This window comes from Euprymna scolopes, chromosome 38 (genome assembly GCF_053919585.1).
Source record: "Euprymna scolopes isolate OS-2025 chromosome 38, ASM5391958v1, whole genome shotgun sequence".
NCBI lineage: Eukaryota > Metazoa > Mollusca > Cephalopoda > Sepiida > Sepiolidae > Euprymna > Euprymna scolopes.
The window spans coordinates 82,446,471-82,467,546 of NC_136519.1; the positions used below are offsets into that span (position 1 = coordinate 82,446,471).

General features: G+C 34.5%; 1 protein-coding gene across 1 annotated transcript in view; it reads right to left on the reverse strand.

Moving 5' to 3' along the window:
* Positions 1-4,752: 4,752 nt before the first annotated feature.
* Positions 4,753-21,076, reverse strand: part of LOC145263227 (uncharacterized) — a 54,647-nt gene continuing 38,323 nt past the window's right edge. The window contains exons 8-12 of the mRNA XM_080120312.1: positions 20,906-21,011; positions 16,651-16,838; positions 11,271-11,408; positions 7,405-7,492; positions 4,753-6,633 (exon numbers count right to left, since the gene is read on the reverse strand). Coding sequence (XP_079976438.1) covers positions 6,524-6,633; positions 7,405-7,492; positions 11,271-11,408; positions 16,651-16,838; positions 20,906-21,011 — 630 coding nt within the window. The 3' untranslated portion in view covers positions 4,753-6,523. The remainder of the gene's footprint in view (positions 6,634-7,404; positions 7,493-11,270; positions 11,409-16,650; positions 16,839-20,905; positions 21,012-21,076) is intronic.

Genomic DNA, 21,076 nt, shown 5'->3' on the forward strand with positions numbered 1-21,076 from the left:
TAATTACTGCCTTCCATAGCTGTCGTCTCACCACGTTTTTGGCCAACTAATCCTCTGGCCGGCTTTGGATCGGATTGAAACCGTTATCTTCAGACAATGCTCACCTGGGACTGTAGAGATTCAAGGTTTCTATCCACTGCACCACGGCCCCAACGAAGCCCGAGGAATAGTTGGCTGAAATGTCATTAAACAAGAACTATAAAGATGAAGATAATCAGCAAAAAAAAAAAAAATAGAGAAAACTTTTATCCATTCTTTCAATGTAACCATACTACCAAAGTCTCCTGTTCTGCACACATTTCCCTATATTGCTCAAATTTAATCTTTGGTGCTTCTATATTATACGAACCAAAATAAATATTGAATTTCAAGTAAAACAAATGGAACCTACATAATTGTTATATATATATATATATATATATATATATATATATATATATATATATATATATATATGTGCCCGACACTGACGGTCAGTATGCAAGTCTCCTAAACCTTTTTCCCACTTGCCCTAGCTATGTTCATCCTCTGTTCTGTCTTCACTGGGATCTTACACCAAGTCCTCAGACATACCTCTCCATCGTACAGTATATCAATACTCTATGGCTGCCTGGGATAGCTGCTACCTCACCATTCCATTTTTAAAAAGAATGTGTCCTCCATAGTATCACACCTAGTTAAATTAAACAAAAAAACAAGTGAATTTACTGGAAGCCTGAAAAAAATCATGGATTACAATAGAAAAATGCAAGCATGAAAATTAATATGGTTAAGCTTAAACATTGAAAAGTAAAGGACTAGTTGTTAAAACTGAAAAAGAAAAGGACAAGATATTCTAGTAAAAAATATAATAAATTTATAAGTTAAAAAATTGCAGCATTAAGAATTTTAATATTCAATTTTTAACATTATATGATTTCAGTCTTATTTTTTTGCCCCCATAAACACATATGTAATAACAATGTACGGCACTCGTTTGATTTCCAGTTTTAACAACTAGTCCTTTACTTTTCCATGTTTAAGCTTAACCATATTACTTTTCATGCTCGCATTTTTCTATTGTAATATATATATATATGACATTAGTAATTGTCTGTATTTTTGAGATGACGTGTTTTCATTGATTGAGATTGTCGGACTGACTTCCTCATCTTGGTTGTTATTGTCACAACGTTTCGGCCGTTTTGCCCTCCGGCCTTTATCAGGTGTTTTGTATCGAACTGGGGAATTGTTTGTTAGGAGTCTCGAACCCAACCCTTTATCATTATTACGGGGGTATCGTGTTCAGACTCCAGCTAGGCTCTGGGACATAGTTGCTGATTCTCTGTTTTGAATGTTACTTTTCACTGCCTTCGTTCAGGATTGAACTCAGCACCTTTGGGTAACTGTAAACTTTGATACAACGTCTAGGACTACTCGGCCATATGTCACTAGCAGGTTGGGTTCGAGACTCCTAACAAACGGTTCCCCAGTTCAATACAAAACACCTGATGAAGGCCGGAGGGCAAAACGGCTGAAACGTTGTTACGATAACAACTAAGATGAGGAAGTCAGTCCGACAATCTCAATCAATATATGACATTAGTTAGCATTCTGAAAGCAAAAAGATGGCATCAATTCACGCACACATTTATTTTATATTTTTTTAGGCAGACACCTGAATTTTTCCAAAGTACAGGATGTTTAGAAAATCGATGGAATAACTTCAAGATTATTTTCTAATGTATTTTATGACAGAACAAATATATTACTCCGCCCTCACATCATCAGCACCCAAAAAAAATAAAGAAAGAGGAAATGCCTGGGAAGATGATATCCTAACAACAGAACAGTTACATGTGAAGTTGTTGTGTAATTTTATTAATATCGATAAAATATTGTTTTCTAATTCCATGGAAAGATAATGCCTATCTATATAGAAGTCAAGTACGTCCAAGGATGGAATACTGCTGCCATATCTAGGCAGGAGCTGCTAAAAATAGCCTATCCTGCCTTGACAGAGTACAAAATAGACTTCGTGGCTAAGTGGGGGATGCCCTTTAACCTGTAACCTCTCTCCCACAGAAGAGACGTTGCGAGCCTATCCTTGTTTTATCGTTACTTCCATGGCAGGTGCTTGTCTGAGCTCCAATCTCTGGTCCCCCCTCGCCAATCTTTAACGAAAAACACCCGTCTTGCCGAACCGAGACCGCCGAGATATATTAATGTTAATAATATATCTCGGCGGCCTCGGCCAAACCCACTGTGAAAAATTTCCCCTACTCTTTATCTGTGCCTAAATCAAAACGTGGATTCCATGAACAAAGCTTCTTTCTTAGAACTGCACGCCTGTGGAACTCTGTTCCGTCTGCCTGCTTCCCACCTGACTACAACTTGGATGTTTTCAAGTCCAACGTTAACAAATTCCTAATGAACCGCCCCCTTAAGTAAACACTTCATCAAATCTCCACACTAACGTAATGTACTTGCAATGACCCTTATCCCTGAGTGGCTTCCGGGCTTTGATAAGTGGTGACCACTGTGTAAAAAAAAAAAAAAAGGAAGGTCATAAGAATTTATATGGTCGTGTCTGCTGAAGGTTTTGATGTTCGAGTTGATTCGATGGATTCATTTTTTTGCCAAAACAAGTTTTGCTAACGATCAATGGCACGGATCCCAACTGGACTAAAGCCAGCATTGATATAAGGAAACATTTAATATGCATGTGTGTGCATAGAAGCTCATATAGCGATATTCTTATACAAAGATCTAATATATAAAATTAGGTTCCTCAAAGTTAGATCTGAATAGCAATGCATCTGACAAATTGATATTTGATTCTGACTAGCTGAATGTGTATTTTTCTGCCTTCCACCATTTTCTTTCTTTTTCTTTTGGTGCTTGTTAAGATAGAGTCGACAGATCATTTTTTTTTTTTTTTTAAATATGTTGTTTTAAGCAAAAACAACAGTACTTACTTAACTGTTGTGTCGAAAATAGTAATGCATCCAAAAATTATGAAAATTCATTGAGAACAATTATTTTTTAATTAAAAGTAATTTCTAAGGAAAATTAGGGGAAATTGCATTTTCCCTAGATGTGAACACCTTGAAGATTGCGAATACAGGGAAGATAACTGTGACTTGCTTATCACTTTTAGAGTTCCAATTTCAGTGAGAGCTATTTTTACCAAATATTTTTGATAAAAATTTATTAAAATAGAACTGAAATTACGGTTTCTGCTGTCAGTTGGTTCTGGAAAGTATTTACTTTTTCTTTTGCTAAACTGACTTATCTCCCTTTTCACCACTTTCATGGCGGACATTTTTTTTTTTCCTAGAAACAAAATAGCAGTTGTTCTACTTAATGAATTTTTATAATTTTTGGATATATTACTATTTTCGACATGACAATTAAGAAAGTACTGTTGTTTTTGCTTAAGACCGCGTTAAAAAAAAAATTAGGATTGTTAATCAAGGTGTGGTAGTGATTTGGGACAAAAGGATTGGACAATAGAGGTCATTCTATTTAGAGACGGTTGACGGGCAGTTTTAGAAATGACAACGAGTTTAGAGACAGTTTACGGACAATCTTGAGCTTATGACAGTGTGGGACTGTGTCCAATTTTAGGTAGCTCAGAGGTGCTCTGAAAGTGATTTGAGTTGAATCCAGGTGAGAGTAGATTGGATGAAGAAGAAAATTGCTGGAAACTGACGCAACCAAACAGCTAGCAACAAACAAGCTTTCTATGCTCTGTGACTGTTATGGGTTGGTTGTTTTTGTTTTACGACATATCAACCCTTTTCAGGTTATTTAATGCCGAATCCAGTGATTTTGAAGAAAAATATTTTAATAGAGTATATTTGTTTTTTTTTTTCAAGTCGGTTTCTATTTAACCCATAGTTGGGACCCTAACAGGTACTACCACTCCGGGTCAGAGGGAACCTGGGAGCAATGACAATTAAAGGGTGGCTCCACACTCTCCAAAGCACGCTAGCTGGAGTCTCACCATCGGATATAGTTTAAGGTCATATCCAGTACCGACTGTTATGGGACCGTTATCTATTTATTGATGGACTCTTTCAAATCCTACGTTAATTGAGAGCCAAGTACTCTTGTGAATATTGGATACTTTACAAACATCCGACTGATAAGTCTAGCTTACGTCACCACTTTTCTTTGCATCTTGTTCCTTTTTCAATATATCTTTGCACGTATACCATGTTCCGAGTTGTCTTTTCGTGGTCCCAACGTGGGTCCACATCAGTGACGATAAAACAACACTTGATGTAAATCAATTAAGCTCTGCGTGTGCGTCTTGTTTTATCGTAGCACGCTCACCACGACGATCAGCGGGTCATACTGGTATAAAGCGTGTGTTTGTTGTTTCCATTTCTATAATGTTCAATTTTTGACAGCATCTGTTTCGTAGCGCAGAATCATTCATGTAATTATGTTAACTAGAGCGAGACCTGTGGAAATTCCACAGGGGACTCATTCATATATAATATATTGATGTTGTCATTCTGTAGATGTTCAGTGTAAATGGAGACGCTCTGATATTATTGTATCTTTTTTGTTAAAACTGCAAAAGTATTTATCTAAGCTAGCAGGGACGCCCGGCATAGCCCAGTCATAAAGTACGCTTAAATATGATATTTTAATTCGTGCAGATTTTGTATATATTATTACAGAGTTAATGTTTTACCAATTTATATATATATATATATATTATGAAGTTGCAATTTAAAAAAATAAAAACACATATCCATATGACTTCCATAAGTTCTGTCCGATTTTATGAATAAAGAAAAGAAGTGACCAAATGTTACATTTTATTAAATATTTAATCGTCAATATACTTTCCCTGATTATCTATGACTTCTTTCCATCTATTAATGAGCTTATTAATTCCATCACTGTAAGATCCGTTTGGCTTTTATTCGAAGAACTCACAAATGTCAGTTTCAACATCTTTCTGTATTACAAAAGCTATTCTTTCCAAATGATTTTGTAAGCAAAGAAACAAATGGTAGTCTGAAGGAGCAAGGTCAGGAGAATAGGGTGGATGAGGAATTTTATCACAACCAAGTTCTTCGATCTTTTTTGAGGTGATTCTTGCTGTGTTGGCTCGTGCATTATCCTAATGAAACATCACCCGTTTTCGAGTCACTAGAGCAACGTCTTTTTTCCCTCAAAGCTTGGTTCAAACACTCTAATTGCTGACAGTAGATTTGACCATTAATTGATGCATTAGGTGAGAACAATTCGAAGTGGATTATTCCTTGGTAAACCCACGATATCGAAAAAAGAACTTTAATCCTATGAAGTTCTCTTTCCGGCTGTTGCTGTGGTCTTTCTTCTTTACTGAGCCATTGTCTACGACGCTTAACATTTCGATAAAAGATCCATTTTTCGTCACCAGTTACAAGTCTATGAAAAATGTGAAACAATTTGGCGAGAATGGAGAGAAGAGGAGATGTCGACTCGGGATTTGAGATTTGTTTTCAGAAAATTCGTGAGGCGTTCATTTTCCAAGTTTAGGAACTTTTCCAAGTTGTAGAAGATGACAATGAACAGTTGTACGATTTTGCACAAATTCCTTAACTGATAATGCAGAATTTTCTTCAAGAGCTGCTTCAAGAAACTTATCAAAAACTCAACTGGACTTCCGGTTCAATCTTCATTTTCAAAATGAAATCTCCACTTCTGAATTTCGCAAACCATCTTCTGCAAGTTCTTTCATTCACCCATTCCTTTCCATAAACTGAGTGAATATTTCTAGCCGGTTCGGCTTCTGGGTTTCCTTTCTTGAACTCATAAAACATTATATGCTTCAAATAATTCTTGTGCATTGTGCTCCTTTTATATTCACTAAAGCAACGTCTTTTTCCCCCTCAAAGCTTGGTTAAAACGCTCTAAAATTGCTGACAGTAAATTTGTGCATTAATTGTTGTATTAGGTGGTAACAATTCAAAGTGGGATATTTTTAGCCACTTTGGCAGCTGAGTTTCCTTTCTTAAACTCTTAAAGCATTATATGCCTCGAATGATTCTTAGGCATTTCCATTTCCATGTTAGTAGGGTTGTAATCGAGCAAATTTAAAATTTATCGTTCTGTAAAAAAAAATGCAATCAGTTAAAATGCATCTAAACATAAAAATGTAAAAAATTACACAATATACATAATATGTTTTTAAGCTTCGTTCAATTTAAAAACAAAGGTAAAACTTTGGACAGAACTTATGGGATGACCTGATAGTTACAAATTTATAAAGCACACAGTAAGATCAAACACGATTCCAATTTAAAAAAAAAAAAAATCTCAATTTTATTATTTTTTTTTTTTGTATTTTAATTTGTAAGATCAAGTTGCGTGCATCTTTTTGATGAGAAAGTCTTGCAGCGTATGAGAAATGATTCACTCTTCAGTAAATAAATTCTTCTTGTTTTTTTTTCATTTGCTTAAAGCGTAGCATTTATATCAGAAGGGATGGAAGATATCAACGAGGGGAAGCGTGTCCATTATTGCACGTTATGTGTTTTCATTCAATTATGTATGAAGAGTGCCAATCACCAAGTGTTATTTGCACGATTAAAGTTCGTGGAGATTTCCGGTTTTTCATACAGCTCAACGTCCCAGTCAGGACATCATCTGCAATTAAAAATGAAATGGCAATAAATAAGATTGGAATTTGTTTTTAAGAAGAAAATGAAAAAAATGTTTTTTTTAATAAGATAATTAAAAAAATGACGCTTCTACACTATTGGGACGAAATTTTGTAGTCGATAAATAGAATTTTCAGATATAAAAAAAATGATTTCAACTGATTTTTTTGTCAATTCTAATAAATTACAATGGTAGCTTCCAAATTATGCAGTCGAAATTACCTGAATATTACTGAATTATTAAAAAAAAAAAAAAACAACTTTAATCGAGGTAGCAGGTGAAAAATTGCCGCCATCTTGTTTAAATTGAAACGAAAAATTACCTCCCTTTTGAACTCGCCTGTGTTTTATCAGTGTTTTCATCAAATTCTATTTTTTATTTTCTTTAATAAATAATTTTTTACCTTATTGATTTTCGTAATTTTTGGATATAATCATCTTAAAAATACGAGGAATTCGTAGATACCATTGTTTTCATGTGAAATTCAGTTTTACGATTTCTGAAATTTCGTCGCAATAGTGTAGAAGTGCCACAAAAAACTTTTTGAAATAAGACAATCAAAAGTATTTTTAAATAAAACAATTATTTTTAAACAATTAAAAAGTTTTTAAATAAAAACAAAATAAAAGTAAGACAAACTTTATATACGTGTAAATATAAAAGATAAGTTTCATATTTAGAAGGAAATGCCAAAAAAAAAAAAGAAAAAAGAAGTCTTTTACGAAACTTTTTAATTTTAAAGAAAAAAAAACTGACCTTTTTTCACAGGCATTGGTGGTTCGACTAAGAAAATCGTTTGTTTCCAATGTGTTGGTTCGCATTGCGGACTCGTAGAAAAGATCACCTGAAGAGAAAGAAAATAAATATAAACTAAACAACAGATTAAACAAAAAAAGTTCTGGTTGTATTGATTTTTTTTAAAAAACAATACAGAGTGCGGCATAAGTAAGGTCTTTTTGATTATCGTTTTCTTTTTTTACTTATGTTGCACCATGTACATATGTTTACAGACATACATACAAACAAACAAACAAATAAATAAATAACCAAATAAATAAATAAACAAATAAATAAACAAATAAATAAACAAATAAATAAACAAACAAATAAATAAATAAACAAACAAATAAACAAACAAATAAATAAACAAACAAATAAATAAACAAACAAACAAATAAACAAATAAATAAACAAATAAATAAATAAACAAATAAATAAACAAACAAATAAATAAATAAACAAATAAATAAACAAATAAACAAACAAACAAATAAATAAACAAACAAATAAATAAACAAATAAATAAACAAACAAATAAATAAATAAACAAATAAATAAACAAATAAATAAACAAACAAATAAATAAACACATAAATAAACAAACAAATAAATAAACAAACAAACAAACAAACAAATAAATAAATAACCAAACAAACAAATAAATAAACAAACAAACAAATAAATAAATAACCAAACAAATAAATAACCAAACAAATAAACAAATAACCAAACAAATAAATAAATAACCAAACAAACAAATAAATAAATAAACAAATAAATAAATAACCAAACAAATAAATAAACAAACAAATAAATAACCAAACAAATAAATAAACAAACAAACAAACAAACAAACAAACAAGTAAATAAATAATAAAAAAAGAAAGAATAAAAGAATGGGTGATAAACAGTTTTACTCCCCCTCCTCTTTCAGTGTTTTTTTTAAAGATCATTTTGGAGCAAAAAAAAAATAAATAAATAAATAAAAAAAAATAAAAATAAATAAAATAATTTTTGAATGATTTTTCTTTAGTTCCCTTCTTGTAAAAAAATATTTTTCTGGTTGTTAAGATAAATCGATTTTCATATTATTGGGGTTCATCGGACTAAAATGATAAAAATGCGAGATTAAAACAGTGTTTACATTTTCGACGCCTTAAAACCACGTTCCTACGTATTTATAATTTTGAAGGCGTAAACATACCCGTGTTCAATAAATCTAACAAAAATCAACTATCTGTTTTATTTGGGTTTATTGGGCTACTGTTCTCATCTTGAGTGTGATTTTCACAACATTTTGGTCGATGTAACCTCCGACCTTCTTCATATGTGTCATGTCGAATTCTGGAATGTTTCTGTCGAACTTTGGAATTTGGACGGAATTTCGAGCGGCACCCTTTATTTACTTCACGGGGGTAGCGTGCTCTTGTTCCGTCAACCATGACTGGATAGAGGTCCTAAGTAATTTGCAATTGTATTTTTCGGTTACCCACACTGAGGATTGAAAGAAGCAGCACAAATGCTGGGGAATAACCAACTACTAAGTAGACCTAGTATAGAATTCAGTACAATATGGGAACCAGTAATTATAAACAATAGATAATATATACAAGTAATAAGTAAAAACATTAATATATATATACATAGAGAGCGAGAGAGAAAGAGATAGATGTACATTAATATATAGTAATAATTAATAATATTTACAACTAGAAATAAAAATAGGTTTAAGGCTCCTAAAATTTGTACTAGAATTGTCTGCGTGGTGTAGTGATTAGAGTACTAGGAAAAATCAATTGTAAAAGGTTCAATCCTCAGTGTGGGCAACACAAAAAAAGAGTAAAGAAAAAAAATTGAAATAATTCATTTTTGTTTATATTCTTGTACCTCTCTGAAATTTGCCAGGTGAAGGTCGAACGACGGCATTATGAATATGCATGCATAACATAAAAGCTATTGGTTCATGTTTTAATTTTTAACCTTGCAGTAAACATGTCTTAATAGCTCAGGCATTAACATCACAAGAAAAAGTAAATCGTAAGCTAAACGTGGCACACGTGTCATTTTTTTCGTTTTACTTTTCAAATTACTACTATACAACGGGCCCAATATAATCTATAATATAAATCTCACTTGTCTGTATGTATGTATGTATGTTTGTATGTCTGCCTAAAACTTTTGACAGAGGCAACGGATTTTCATGAGAATCAGTATCGTTTTGACGCTTGACTCTTCGGGCGACAAATATCGAAAAATTGGCTAAAAACATTAATTCCTTCACCCTCAACTGGGCACTTTTCTACAGGGAGGGGGTTGCTTTTTTCACCGATATTTTCGAAAGTCATCCCCTCTTTTTGATTGTCTAGCCTTAATTTAAACCTATGTCACTTCTGGTTTGGTGACGGGCGCAACAGCAAAGACGTCACTTTTTTTTTTCACGTTCTTTTCCTCCTTCGCTGTACGGGTTCGAGCCTGCCTGTCTACTACCACTTTTTTTTCTCAACATACCCCTCCAAACACCCGGGCATCCAGGCTAGTCTCTATATAAATAAAATGAACTCATTTTTTTCCCGTCGGATTTTGACATTAATAGGATTAAAAATCAAGATATTTCATGCAAATATAATATGCACAAACGGCAGAACAATATCTGAGGTGTGTTATAGGCTTATTATTTCTCAAATTCCTCGATAATCTTAGATTTCTATACTTTTTCTGCTGAGAAGTCACGGCCAAAATCGGTTAAGATCAATGGAAGTGGTAAAATATTTTCTCTCTAATAAATTCCTCCTCCCCCTGCCACCACTTAACACCATTTGGGGATCGTTCACAAGGAACAGTTGAGAAGAGAACACCGGTTTGGCTTCGTAATTCTTTCATGTAAAGTTATTTAAAATCACTAAACTAAGCTGCAGTGCTCTGTGGCGTAGTGGTTAGCGTGCTGGACAATTCACATTATATTTTCACGTTCGTGCCGACCTACCGTAGTCGTTTTTTTTTTTTTTTTTTTTCCCTAAACAACTGGAATGGACTTTTCTTGGTGGCCGAACTGTTAACGTTGCAGATGTTTTTTTTTTTTTTTTTCACGCTTTATTTTCCTACTTTTACTCATGACTCCGGGTTTGATCCTTCCTACTTACCTACCATAACATTTTTTAACCCCCCCCCCCACGTCCCGGAAACAAACACTCGGGCAACGCCGGGTACCCCCGCTAGTATAGTAATAAATATGAAATCTGCGTTAATCAAAATATCATATTAAAGCGTATTTTACGACCGGGCAATGCTGGGTGACCTGTTAGTTATAAGACAAAAGGTAGAAACAAAGCAGAAATTCCCATAATGAATTTGTGGTGCGTACCTTGATGGCAGAGTTAGTTCTGACTCCCTGCTATTGAGAGTGAAGTTGTCCAGAGTTAGCTCTGTGTTGCAGCTACCTACATGTTGTACAAAGTTCTAATTGGATAACCGGGCATCTTAATTGAAGGCAAGCGAGGAAAAGGTTGTCCGAGAAAGACTTGAAATGACTGAAGGTGCTCACACTCGAGTCAGCTCTGCGTTGCAACTGCCTATGGTAGCATGGACATGTTGAACAAAATTCTGAGGTTAAGGGAGGAAAAAGCAATAAAGTCTCAACATGACTTCAAGCAAAGGCATATCGAGCCCAACATAAATGAGTTTCATGGAGAAAAATTACTTCATGGTCAGCGCGCAATGCACATCTGGTGTGAAGGAGACACATCAAAGAAGAAGTTAGCAATTACTAATTTAATTACCAAAAGAAACTAAAAATTATAGTTTACGGTGATGTTGTTGCTGTGTACTTAGCGAGAAAGACTTACCGTTTTCATATTGGTTCCTTCAAAAATGACATCAAAATACCCAACAAGCGCATTGATGTTTCCATCTTGGGTAATTTTCACGGATAAAGGTGCCATGTAATCCAATCCTTTCAATGTGACCGTGCTAATATCAATCTCCTGCAAAAAATATAAATCAATATGTAAGAGTGACTTTGTGTGAGGAATGGATTCTACCAAACTACTCTGTCAACTTTTCGTCTACAGACTTGAAACTTGACGTTTCTTAATTTTTGAAACGAGGATTGGTTATTCGTATAATTTGGGTTCATCAGACTACTGTTCTCATCTTGAGTGTCATTTTCCGCAACGCTTCAGTTGATGTAACCCCCGACTTTCTTCAGGTGTATCTTGTCAAACTCGGGAATGTTTCTGTCGAACTTGGGAATTTGAACGGAATTTCGAGCGGAACCCTTTATTTACTTCGCGAGGGTAGCATGTTCTTGTTCCATCAGTCATTCCAGAGTTCGACAAGATACATCTGAAGAAGGTTGGAGGTTACATCGACTGAAATGTTGTGAAAATCACACTCAAGATGAGAACAGTAATCCTATGAATCCAAATAATACGATTGAAACTTGATGTATATTTGATTCAGAACAAATTCGATTTGGTTATTAGCTGATAAAAATAGCTGCTAAGGAGTGAAAATAGAAAAAAAAAAAATTAGAACTTGACAGACAGTTTACTTTGATTAATATCTAGCAGGAAAACTTGCCCGGGATTGAATGAGGATCAACAAATGTTCCACTCTTCTAATCCTTTTATTGTCGTCGAAATCAGTGAAATCGCCCATTTTTAATCACATGTTTGTTCACATTACATTTAAACTTCTGTATATCAGTTACAGTCAGGGAAGCCAGAACCAGGGACAAAATTCCAAAGTCCAGGGAGACAAACTATTAGAGTAAAAGACTTTCAGCAGTGAAGGGGTGGGATTTTGCTGCTTGTCGGGTTAGTTGGAAGCGTGTACGTCGATGGGGCCACAAGCGCTATGAGTTTAAACAGGCACAGGAATGCAACAGTGCAATGATGGGACAGAGGTTGGAGCTTAGTTGATAATGTGGGGGCCTATTAGATTTAAGACTCTTTTTTTAGACCCTTTCTAAGAGTAAGAGACTAGTGGTAGATGCACCAGCCCAGGCGTGGCAAACTTACTCCATGCATGGGTGAATTGTGGCTTTGTAAAGGTATAAGATACACTCTGGTACGAGTAATTTTCTACCGTGATAGAGGGAACCCATTTTCTTTGCAGCAGCCTTGGCAATGTCCTCAATGTATTTGTTCCAATTCATGTTGCCTGTGAATGTTAAACAGAGGAGTTTCAAGGACGAGCTCTCAAGTGTTATTTATCATAGCAATCAGTAAATGAGAAGGTTTCTTGTAATTGTTAAAGGAAAGAAGCTTAATCTTAGTAGCATTGAATATTACCATCCACTTACAGCCCCATTCCATTACTGTTATATTTAGTGGTTTCATTATTATTATTATTATTATTATTATTGTTGTTATTATTCGTTGTTAGGAAGTCTTATTAAAAGTGAGTCTTAGAGAGTCTTATTAAGAGATTTGTTGCATTCTGTGTTCGTGTTATGAAGAGATTCATATATATAAAATGTTCATACTTAGAAGTGTAGTGAGGAGACAGTGTTGAGGTAAAAATGCACTTTCGTAAATAATTGCATTCATTCAAAACATACCACAAATAACACACACACACACACACACATATATATATATATATATATATATATATATGAGAAAAAAGCAATAATAAATGCTTACCTGATATAATCCGAGAAATAAAAACTTTGAAAATATTTTTGGAGTATTCTGTCGAATAATAGATTTAATTACATTTTTATTTACATTTTAAATTCTTTATTTTTCCATATATATATATATATATATATATATATAGTAGCAGAAGGGCCTGGCGTTGTTCGGTATTAAATTATGATCAACGAATATTCTACAATTATAATACTTTCGTTGTTATTGTGTTATATAGGTTTTCATTATTATTGTTATTATTATTATTATTATTATTATTATTCTTGTTGTTATTTTTCGTTGTTAGGAAGTCTTATTAAAAGTGAGTCTTAGAGAGTCTTATTAAGAGAGATGTTGCGTTCTGTGTTCGTGTTATGAAGAGATTCATATATATAAAATGTTCATACTTAGAAGTGTAGTAGAAGCTCTTAGAGTGAAGAGACATTGTTGAGACAGTCTTAGTGTTCACATTGTAGATATGAGATGTAGAGACATTGTGTATGTGAAGACATTTTAAAACACAGCATATATAAGACATATAATGACAATTTCACTTTACCTTTTGGTAGAATTACAACACAAAGACTACGTTTATAAAAACACATGATGATACGTTTATTTCTTCTTCGACCGGTCGGTGGCTTTCTTAGTCAGGAATTCAAAGTTTTACAGTCTATGTTTCAAAGGTAACCGTCTCGCTTCCAGACGTTCGACTGTCCATCTCTCGACTGTCGTCTGTCATCCTCAGACTCTCTCTCTTCCTGCTTAACTCTAAAGTTTCTAACTATATCGAGAACTTCCCATTTTCCATGACGTCATACACATGTTAAAACATGTGTCTTCTTTCACGTGTTCTGGAAATGCGTGTCCAAAACTTTTTCCTTTGTTTACAAAAGAAATTTTAACCTATATTACCAGTAACCTATATTTCCAATATGTTAAAAACATGTTTTTTAATTATCCTATAGTTGCATTCCTTTTCTTAAAACTATTTTATCTCTAAGCTAAACAATGATTTGTTTTTACATTCCATTTTCTAATTCTCTCTCGTAATCTATTTCTAAACCTAATTTACGAGGTTCGAATTTCGTCTATTCTATTTCATTTTAACTAAATCTCTCTATTTTTATACTTACATGAAAAGGGGACAGCCCTTATCATGTAACATTACCAAGTGAAACCCGTCTAGCTGAAACCACTGTCAACAATTTTTCCCACTCTTTATCTGTGCCAAAATCAAAATGTAGATTCCATGAACAAAGTTTCTTTCTTAGAACTGCATGCATGTGGAACTCTCTTCCGTTTGCCTGTTTCCCACCTGACTACAACTTGGATGTCTTCAAGTCCAACATAAACAAATTCCTGATGAACCGCCCCCTTAAGTAAGACACTTTATCAAATCTCTAATACTAACGATTACTATGATATTATCCCATTGATTAGTGTACACGCAATAACCCTTATGGCTTCCGGGCCTTGATAAGTGGTGACTACCATGTTAGAAAAAAAAAAAAATAGAAAGAAAAAGAAATTGCCTTGGATATGTGTAGATTCATTTTGACCCTCATGTCTATCATAGAGCATGCTGTCACGAGCAAATATACCCATCTCGGACACAATTATATCAGGAAGGTCATTTATAAATATCAGGAATAATACAAGTCCAACGATTGACCCCTGAGACACACCCGTATTTATATCATGCTGTTTAGATGTCGAGCCATTGAGAACAACCTGAAATTTTCTATTGCCTAGGAAGGATCTGGTTATGTTGAGCATTCGTCCAGAAATACCAAATGTCAGTAAAAATCACATCTGTGATACAGGAGCTAAGACAATAAAATAGGAGGCTGACAAGAAAGTTCTTGTGGTTTTTAACTGTGGAATTGTCTTCCGTTTTCCTGCTTTCCAGCTGACTACAATATGGTTGTCTTCAAGTCCAACGTAAACAAGTTCTTGATGAGCCGTTCCACTTAAGTTAACAAATTTACCGAATTTCCATTACTAATAATTACTATATTGTCCAATTGACTACTGTACACTCTTAACCCTTATCCTCAAGTGGTCTCTGGGCCTTGATAAGTGGTTATGCCTATGTAAAAAAAAATAAAAATTCATTGATCGAAATAAGTACCATCAGAATCAACACATTTTTGCCAACGCAAAACAAGTGTATTCATGCCAGTAATATAAAAAAATCTTTTTTACATCGGGGCCAGCCGACCCATTCTCGTCTTCGACTTCACACGTCCATCCTCTTCGATGCCCACTTTGCTTCTGCCCCGAGCACGTGGTGCATTTTTTTCTCCTTTTTTGTCTCGCGGACACTTTCTAATTTGCATATGCGTGTTTTTTGCTATTGCTGCTGCTAATCTCTTCGCAAGCCAACAATCCCTCGCTGCTGCTGATATTAGCCCATATGCTCCTACGCACCATGTTACAATGGGACAATATCGTACTTGTCGAGGCCTGGAGGCCACTTGAGGATAAGGGTTAATGAGTGTACAGTGATGAATAGGACAATATCGTAGTAATTGTTAGCAGCGGAAATTCAGTAAATTGGATTACTTAAGGGGACGGCTCATCAAGAATTTGTTTACGCTGGACTTGAAGACAACCAAATTGTTGTCAGTTGGAAAGCAAACAACTGAAAGAATTTGTTTATATTGGACTTGAAGACATCTAAGTTGTAGTCAGGTGGGAAACAGACAAACGGAAGAGAGTTCCACAGTCGTGCAGTTCTAAGAAAGAAACTTTGTTCATGGAATCTGTGTTTAGGCTTAGGCACAGATAATAAGTAAGAGAAATTATTGATAGTGGTTATTATGACTGTGTTCGTTACGGTTGTAGATTGCAATGCCACTAGAATGCCACTAGAAGTTTAAATGTAACGTAAACCCCAGGTATGGTCCCAAATAGTAGCTCCTTACGTCCAAGTGGCGATATGCCTTGTTAGGTGTGGACATTAGTAAATAAAAAATAACTAGGTTTTAGATACTACTAGTCTCTCGCTCCAAGACAAGATTCAAAAGAGAGTCGCAAACCTGATAGGTCCTGAACTGTCATCTAAGCTTCAGCCTCTGCCCCATCGACGAAATGTTGCATCCCTCTGCCTGTTTTACAAGTACTTTAACAGTGAATGCTCCGACAAACTGCAAGCACTTGTAGCCCCTCAACATAAATAAACCCAACAAGCAGCCAAATCCCACCCCTTCACAATAGAGATCCCTAGATGTAAGAGAGCCTTCTACTCCAGTAGTTTCTTCCCCAGAACTGCTAGACTTTGGAATTCCCTTCCGGGTTCCTGCTTCCCCAACTGTACTGATATGCAGAAGTTCATCTTGCTGCCCAACTCCCTACATAGTACCCCTGTAGCTTATGTCCCTGATAGTAACCCCCTACATCAAAGTGGCAATGTGCCTTGTTTGGGGTGAAAATGTAATAAAAAAAAAAAAAGACATAAAGAGTCACCCATCCAAGAACTAGCCAAGCTCAACATAGCTTAACTTGATCTAATGGAAACTGGTGCCTACATAATTATAACCATGCAGACATAGAAAAATGTGAGAAAATTGGAGAAATTTCTAACCTTGAGGAGACAGGACTCCGATATGACTGTATCCGGCTTGACAATTTCCACGCTGGCCTCTCGGACAACGTCCGTCTTCATGCAACTCATCTTGAATCCAAAGACGTCATCCCAGAATTGGACGTGTGTCTTTCTCATTTTGTCATCATCGACAGCTACGAGATGTGTTGAACATTTATTGGGGAAAACTAAAAATTGAAACAAAAGACAAAAATGCATTAGTATGAATTTGAAACAAACGATGTGATTGGTCACAGTTTTAACAAATTATATTGATTAGCCAATGAAAACGTGTTGGACAGAAAACCAAATAAGAACTAGTGTGAGACCATGTGTGCTCCACTGGAAAAATGAAAAATGCAGTTGTCAAGGGTGGAAACACTGGTTTACAAGCATAAAAAAACAATGCAAAGTCACACGAGAAAACACTACTCTAATATATTGTGCATAGATCAGTTGTGCTCTGAGTATGTGTGTGTGTGATCCCATTGTGGAAAAAACCCTATCCACATCTGTACCTAGGTGCACCAGACGATGTAGATCCGGTAAAAGATGCAAAAAAAATAGGCAACCGAAAATATCACTCCAAATAAGCTCAATTTTTGTGCGTGGACCCCATTCTGGCATTGAACCAGGGTTTAGATGCCTACCCGCATCAGTTCTGGACTTTGTATCACTTGCAGATAAAAAAGGCTGACAACCAGATTTAAGCTCAGCTTCTTTTTTTCACCAGGCTCCAATTATTCACAAAACCAATGACATCTAAACATCTGTAAACTTCAGAAACAGATATTACACTCTTATACAGCATAATTGCGTTGACACACCGGTTCTTGTCAGATCATCTAAGTTAAGCAACGTTGAGCCTGGTTAGTACCAGATGGGTGACCATTTGGGAATTCTAGGCGCTGTATGTGCTCTTTGCTCATCTCTGTATTTGTTTCCAGTCCTGTACATACACTTCACTTGCCACTGGTATTTAACAATGTCGAATCAGGAGAGGTGTGGTTGGAGATTGCACACCTCCTGCCACAAAAATTTCACGTGCAGGCACACCTACGTGGGTATCCACAGTCTGTCAAAGACTGAAGGAGCCTGCATTGTGCTCTTATAGGATAATTGAGCACTCTTGACTTCACTGCATCAAACAAAACCAACACGCACACGCATAAATACATCTATCTCAGATGCTATCTTGACTAGCTCTCTTCATTTGAGAAGGCCCATAAAGAGTTGTAATAAATTTAACATGAGATTGGACTAAGTTTGCATTGTTTTTCTTTTAACTCATAATAACAGTACATTCCAAGATCCAAATATTTACTTTTCATACAAAACAACTCCTCTGGCATATTACAATTTCAGTACATTTTTACAGATCTGTTTCATTATACAGAAACAAACAGTTATTATTATGTCAATACTGTCTCTTTTTGTGCATATACTCTTCAGAAAAATTAGAAATTCTTTGCTTATATTATATATATATATATATATATATATATATATATATATACACACATGTGCGTGCGTGTATGTGTGTAAAGCAAAACGCATAAAATCCAAGGTGTGGTTAATGAGAAAAGTGCAAACAAATAAACGGATGAACGATTTTGGGGCAATTTTACCCCTATAATGCCCCTTAGGGGGCAACCAAAGTTATTCTGAAAAATTCGTTCGGATCAAAATTTACTTTCACCATGACTAATGTTTGTGCAAAATTTTTTAAAAATTCAAGGAGTGGTTATTGGGAAAAGTGCAAACAAACAAATGGACGAATGGGAGTGAATTACTCTGTCCAATCTTTGTCGGGGAACCAATAATAACAATAATAATAAAAAATAATAACAATAATAATAAAAAATAATAGCATTAATAATAAAAAATAATAATACTAATAAAAAATAATAATAAAAAATAATAACATTAATAATAAAAAATAATAACATTAATAATTCCAACAATCATGACAATGGTTATTATAGTAATGATACTTAATAAGCGTATTTACTTAAATTATAGAATTTTAAATAACTTTTAGTTTCATTTAACTTAACTACAACTAATAATAATAATAATAAAAATAATAAACACAAAATAGTTAAATTTAAAATATCTGAAATCAAACTGAAGTCTTAAAGTCAAGTTTGTATACAAAAATCAAAAACTACATAAAACAAATATTAAATTTACAAACTAAATACACACACACACAACCAGAAATTATTAAAACTATCGGTACAACTGTCACCAAATACCAGTCTTAAGAGACAATGGATACCTCTTTGTGAGGGTGGCTGCACATGTAATTGTGAAGGAAGGGTTGCACTATCTCCAACCACACCTCTCCTTAACTGGCACTCCTAGAATTCAGTGTCAAGTAGAAGTCCAAGATGATTGAAAACAATGCTGAGATAAGCGGAGAGCATATGCAGCACCAATATTCCTAGATATTTACCCATTTAGTACTAACTAGGTTCAACATTGCTTAACTTTAGCGATCTAACAGGAAACGGTGTGTCAGTGTGACTATGTCACCAAACATTAATGCCGATAACGGATGTATTTCATGGTCTTTGACATTGATTACATTATGTTTGACGAAAAATAAAATTATAACTGCTAATGCACTCCCTGTCTCGTTTTATTACGCAAAGTAGAAAGCACTGTAGAAAGGGATTCAAAAACTGATTTTTGATATATTGTTGAATTATCTCCCTTGTAAAAGAAGTCCAACACTGCATATAAAAATCAAATATATCAGATCATCCCATAACTTCTGTCCAAATTTTTACCTTTGTTTTTAAATTGAACAGAGCTTAAAAAATATTGCGTAATTCTTTACATTTTTATGTCTAGATGCATTTAACATTACATTTTTTTTACAGAACGATAAAATTTAAATTTGCTTGATTAAAACCTACTATCATGGAAGTATCTAAGAATCATTCGAGGCATATACTGCTTTATGAGTTCAAGAAAGGAAGCTCAGCAACCAAACCGGCTAGAAATATTCCACTTTGAATTGTTCTCACCTAATGCAACAATTAATGCTCAAATTTACTGTCAGCAATTTTAGAGCGTTTTAACCAACCTTTGAGGGGGAAAAGACATTGCTTTAGTGAATCAAAAAGAAACACAATGCACAAGAATTATTTGAAGCATATAATGTTTTATGAGTTCAAGAAAGGAAACTCAGCAGCCGAACCGGCTAGAAATATTCCATCAGTTTATGGAAAGGAATGGGTGAACGAAAGAACTTGCAGAAGATGGTTTGCGAAATTCAGAAGTGGAGATTTCACTTTTGAAAATGAAGATCGAACTGGAAGTCCAGTTGAGTTTGATAAGTTTCTTGAAGCAGCTCTTGAAGAAAATCCTGCATTATCAGTTAAGGAATTTGTGCAAAATCGTACAACTGTTCATTGTCATCTTCTACAACTTGGAAAAGTTCCTAAACTTGGAAAATGAACGCCTCACGAATTTTCTGAATACAAATCTCAAATCCCGAGTCGACATCTCCTCTTCTCTCCATTCTCGCCAAATTGTTTCACATTTTTGTGAACTGGTGACGAAAAATGGATCTTTTATCGAAATGTTAAGCGTCGTAGACAATGGCTCGGTAAAGGAGAAAGACCACAGCAACAGCCGGAAAGAGAACTTCATAGGATTAAAGTTCTTTTTTCGATATGGTGGGTTTACCAAGGAATAATCCACTTCGAATTGTTCTCACCTAATGCATCAATTAATGGTCAAATCTACTGTCAGCAATTAGAGTGTTTGAACCAAGCTTTGAGGGAAAAAAGACGTTGCTCTAGTGACTCGAAAACGGGTGATGTTTCATTAGGATAATGCACGAGCCAACACAGCAGGATTCACCTCAAAAAAGATCGAAGAACTTGGTTGTGATAAAATTCCTCATCCACCCTATTCTCCTGACCTTGCTCCTTCAGACTACCATTTGTTTCTTTGCTTACAAAATCATTTGGAAGGAACAGCTTTTGTAATGCAGAAAGGAGTTGAAACTGAAATTTGTTAGTTCTTCAAATCAAAGCCAAAAGGATTTTACATTTTGATGGAATTAATAAGCTTGTTAATAGATGGAAGGAAGTTATAGATAATCAGAGAAAGTATACTGACGATTAAATATTTAATAAAATGCAACATTTGGTCACTTGATATATTGTTGTATGATCTCCCCTCTAAAGGAAGTCCTGCATATAAGAATCAAATATGAATATAAGTTGGGTTTACTCACTTAGGCCTCCTTTGACAAGGAATTTGTCCCTTGCATACAAAATGGTGTCAAGCATCGATTCAAAAAGAAGGAAGTATCCCATCCATTCTGTAATGATGATATCCACCTGAACAAACAAAAACAAAGATTATACTTTATATATTGTGTTTAGGCAGAATTCTTTCACTTAAA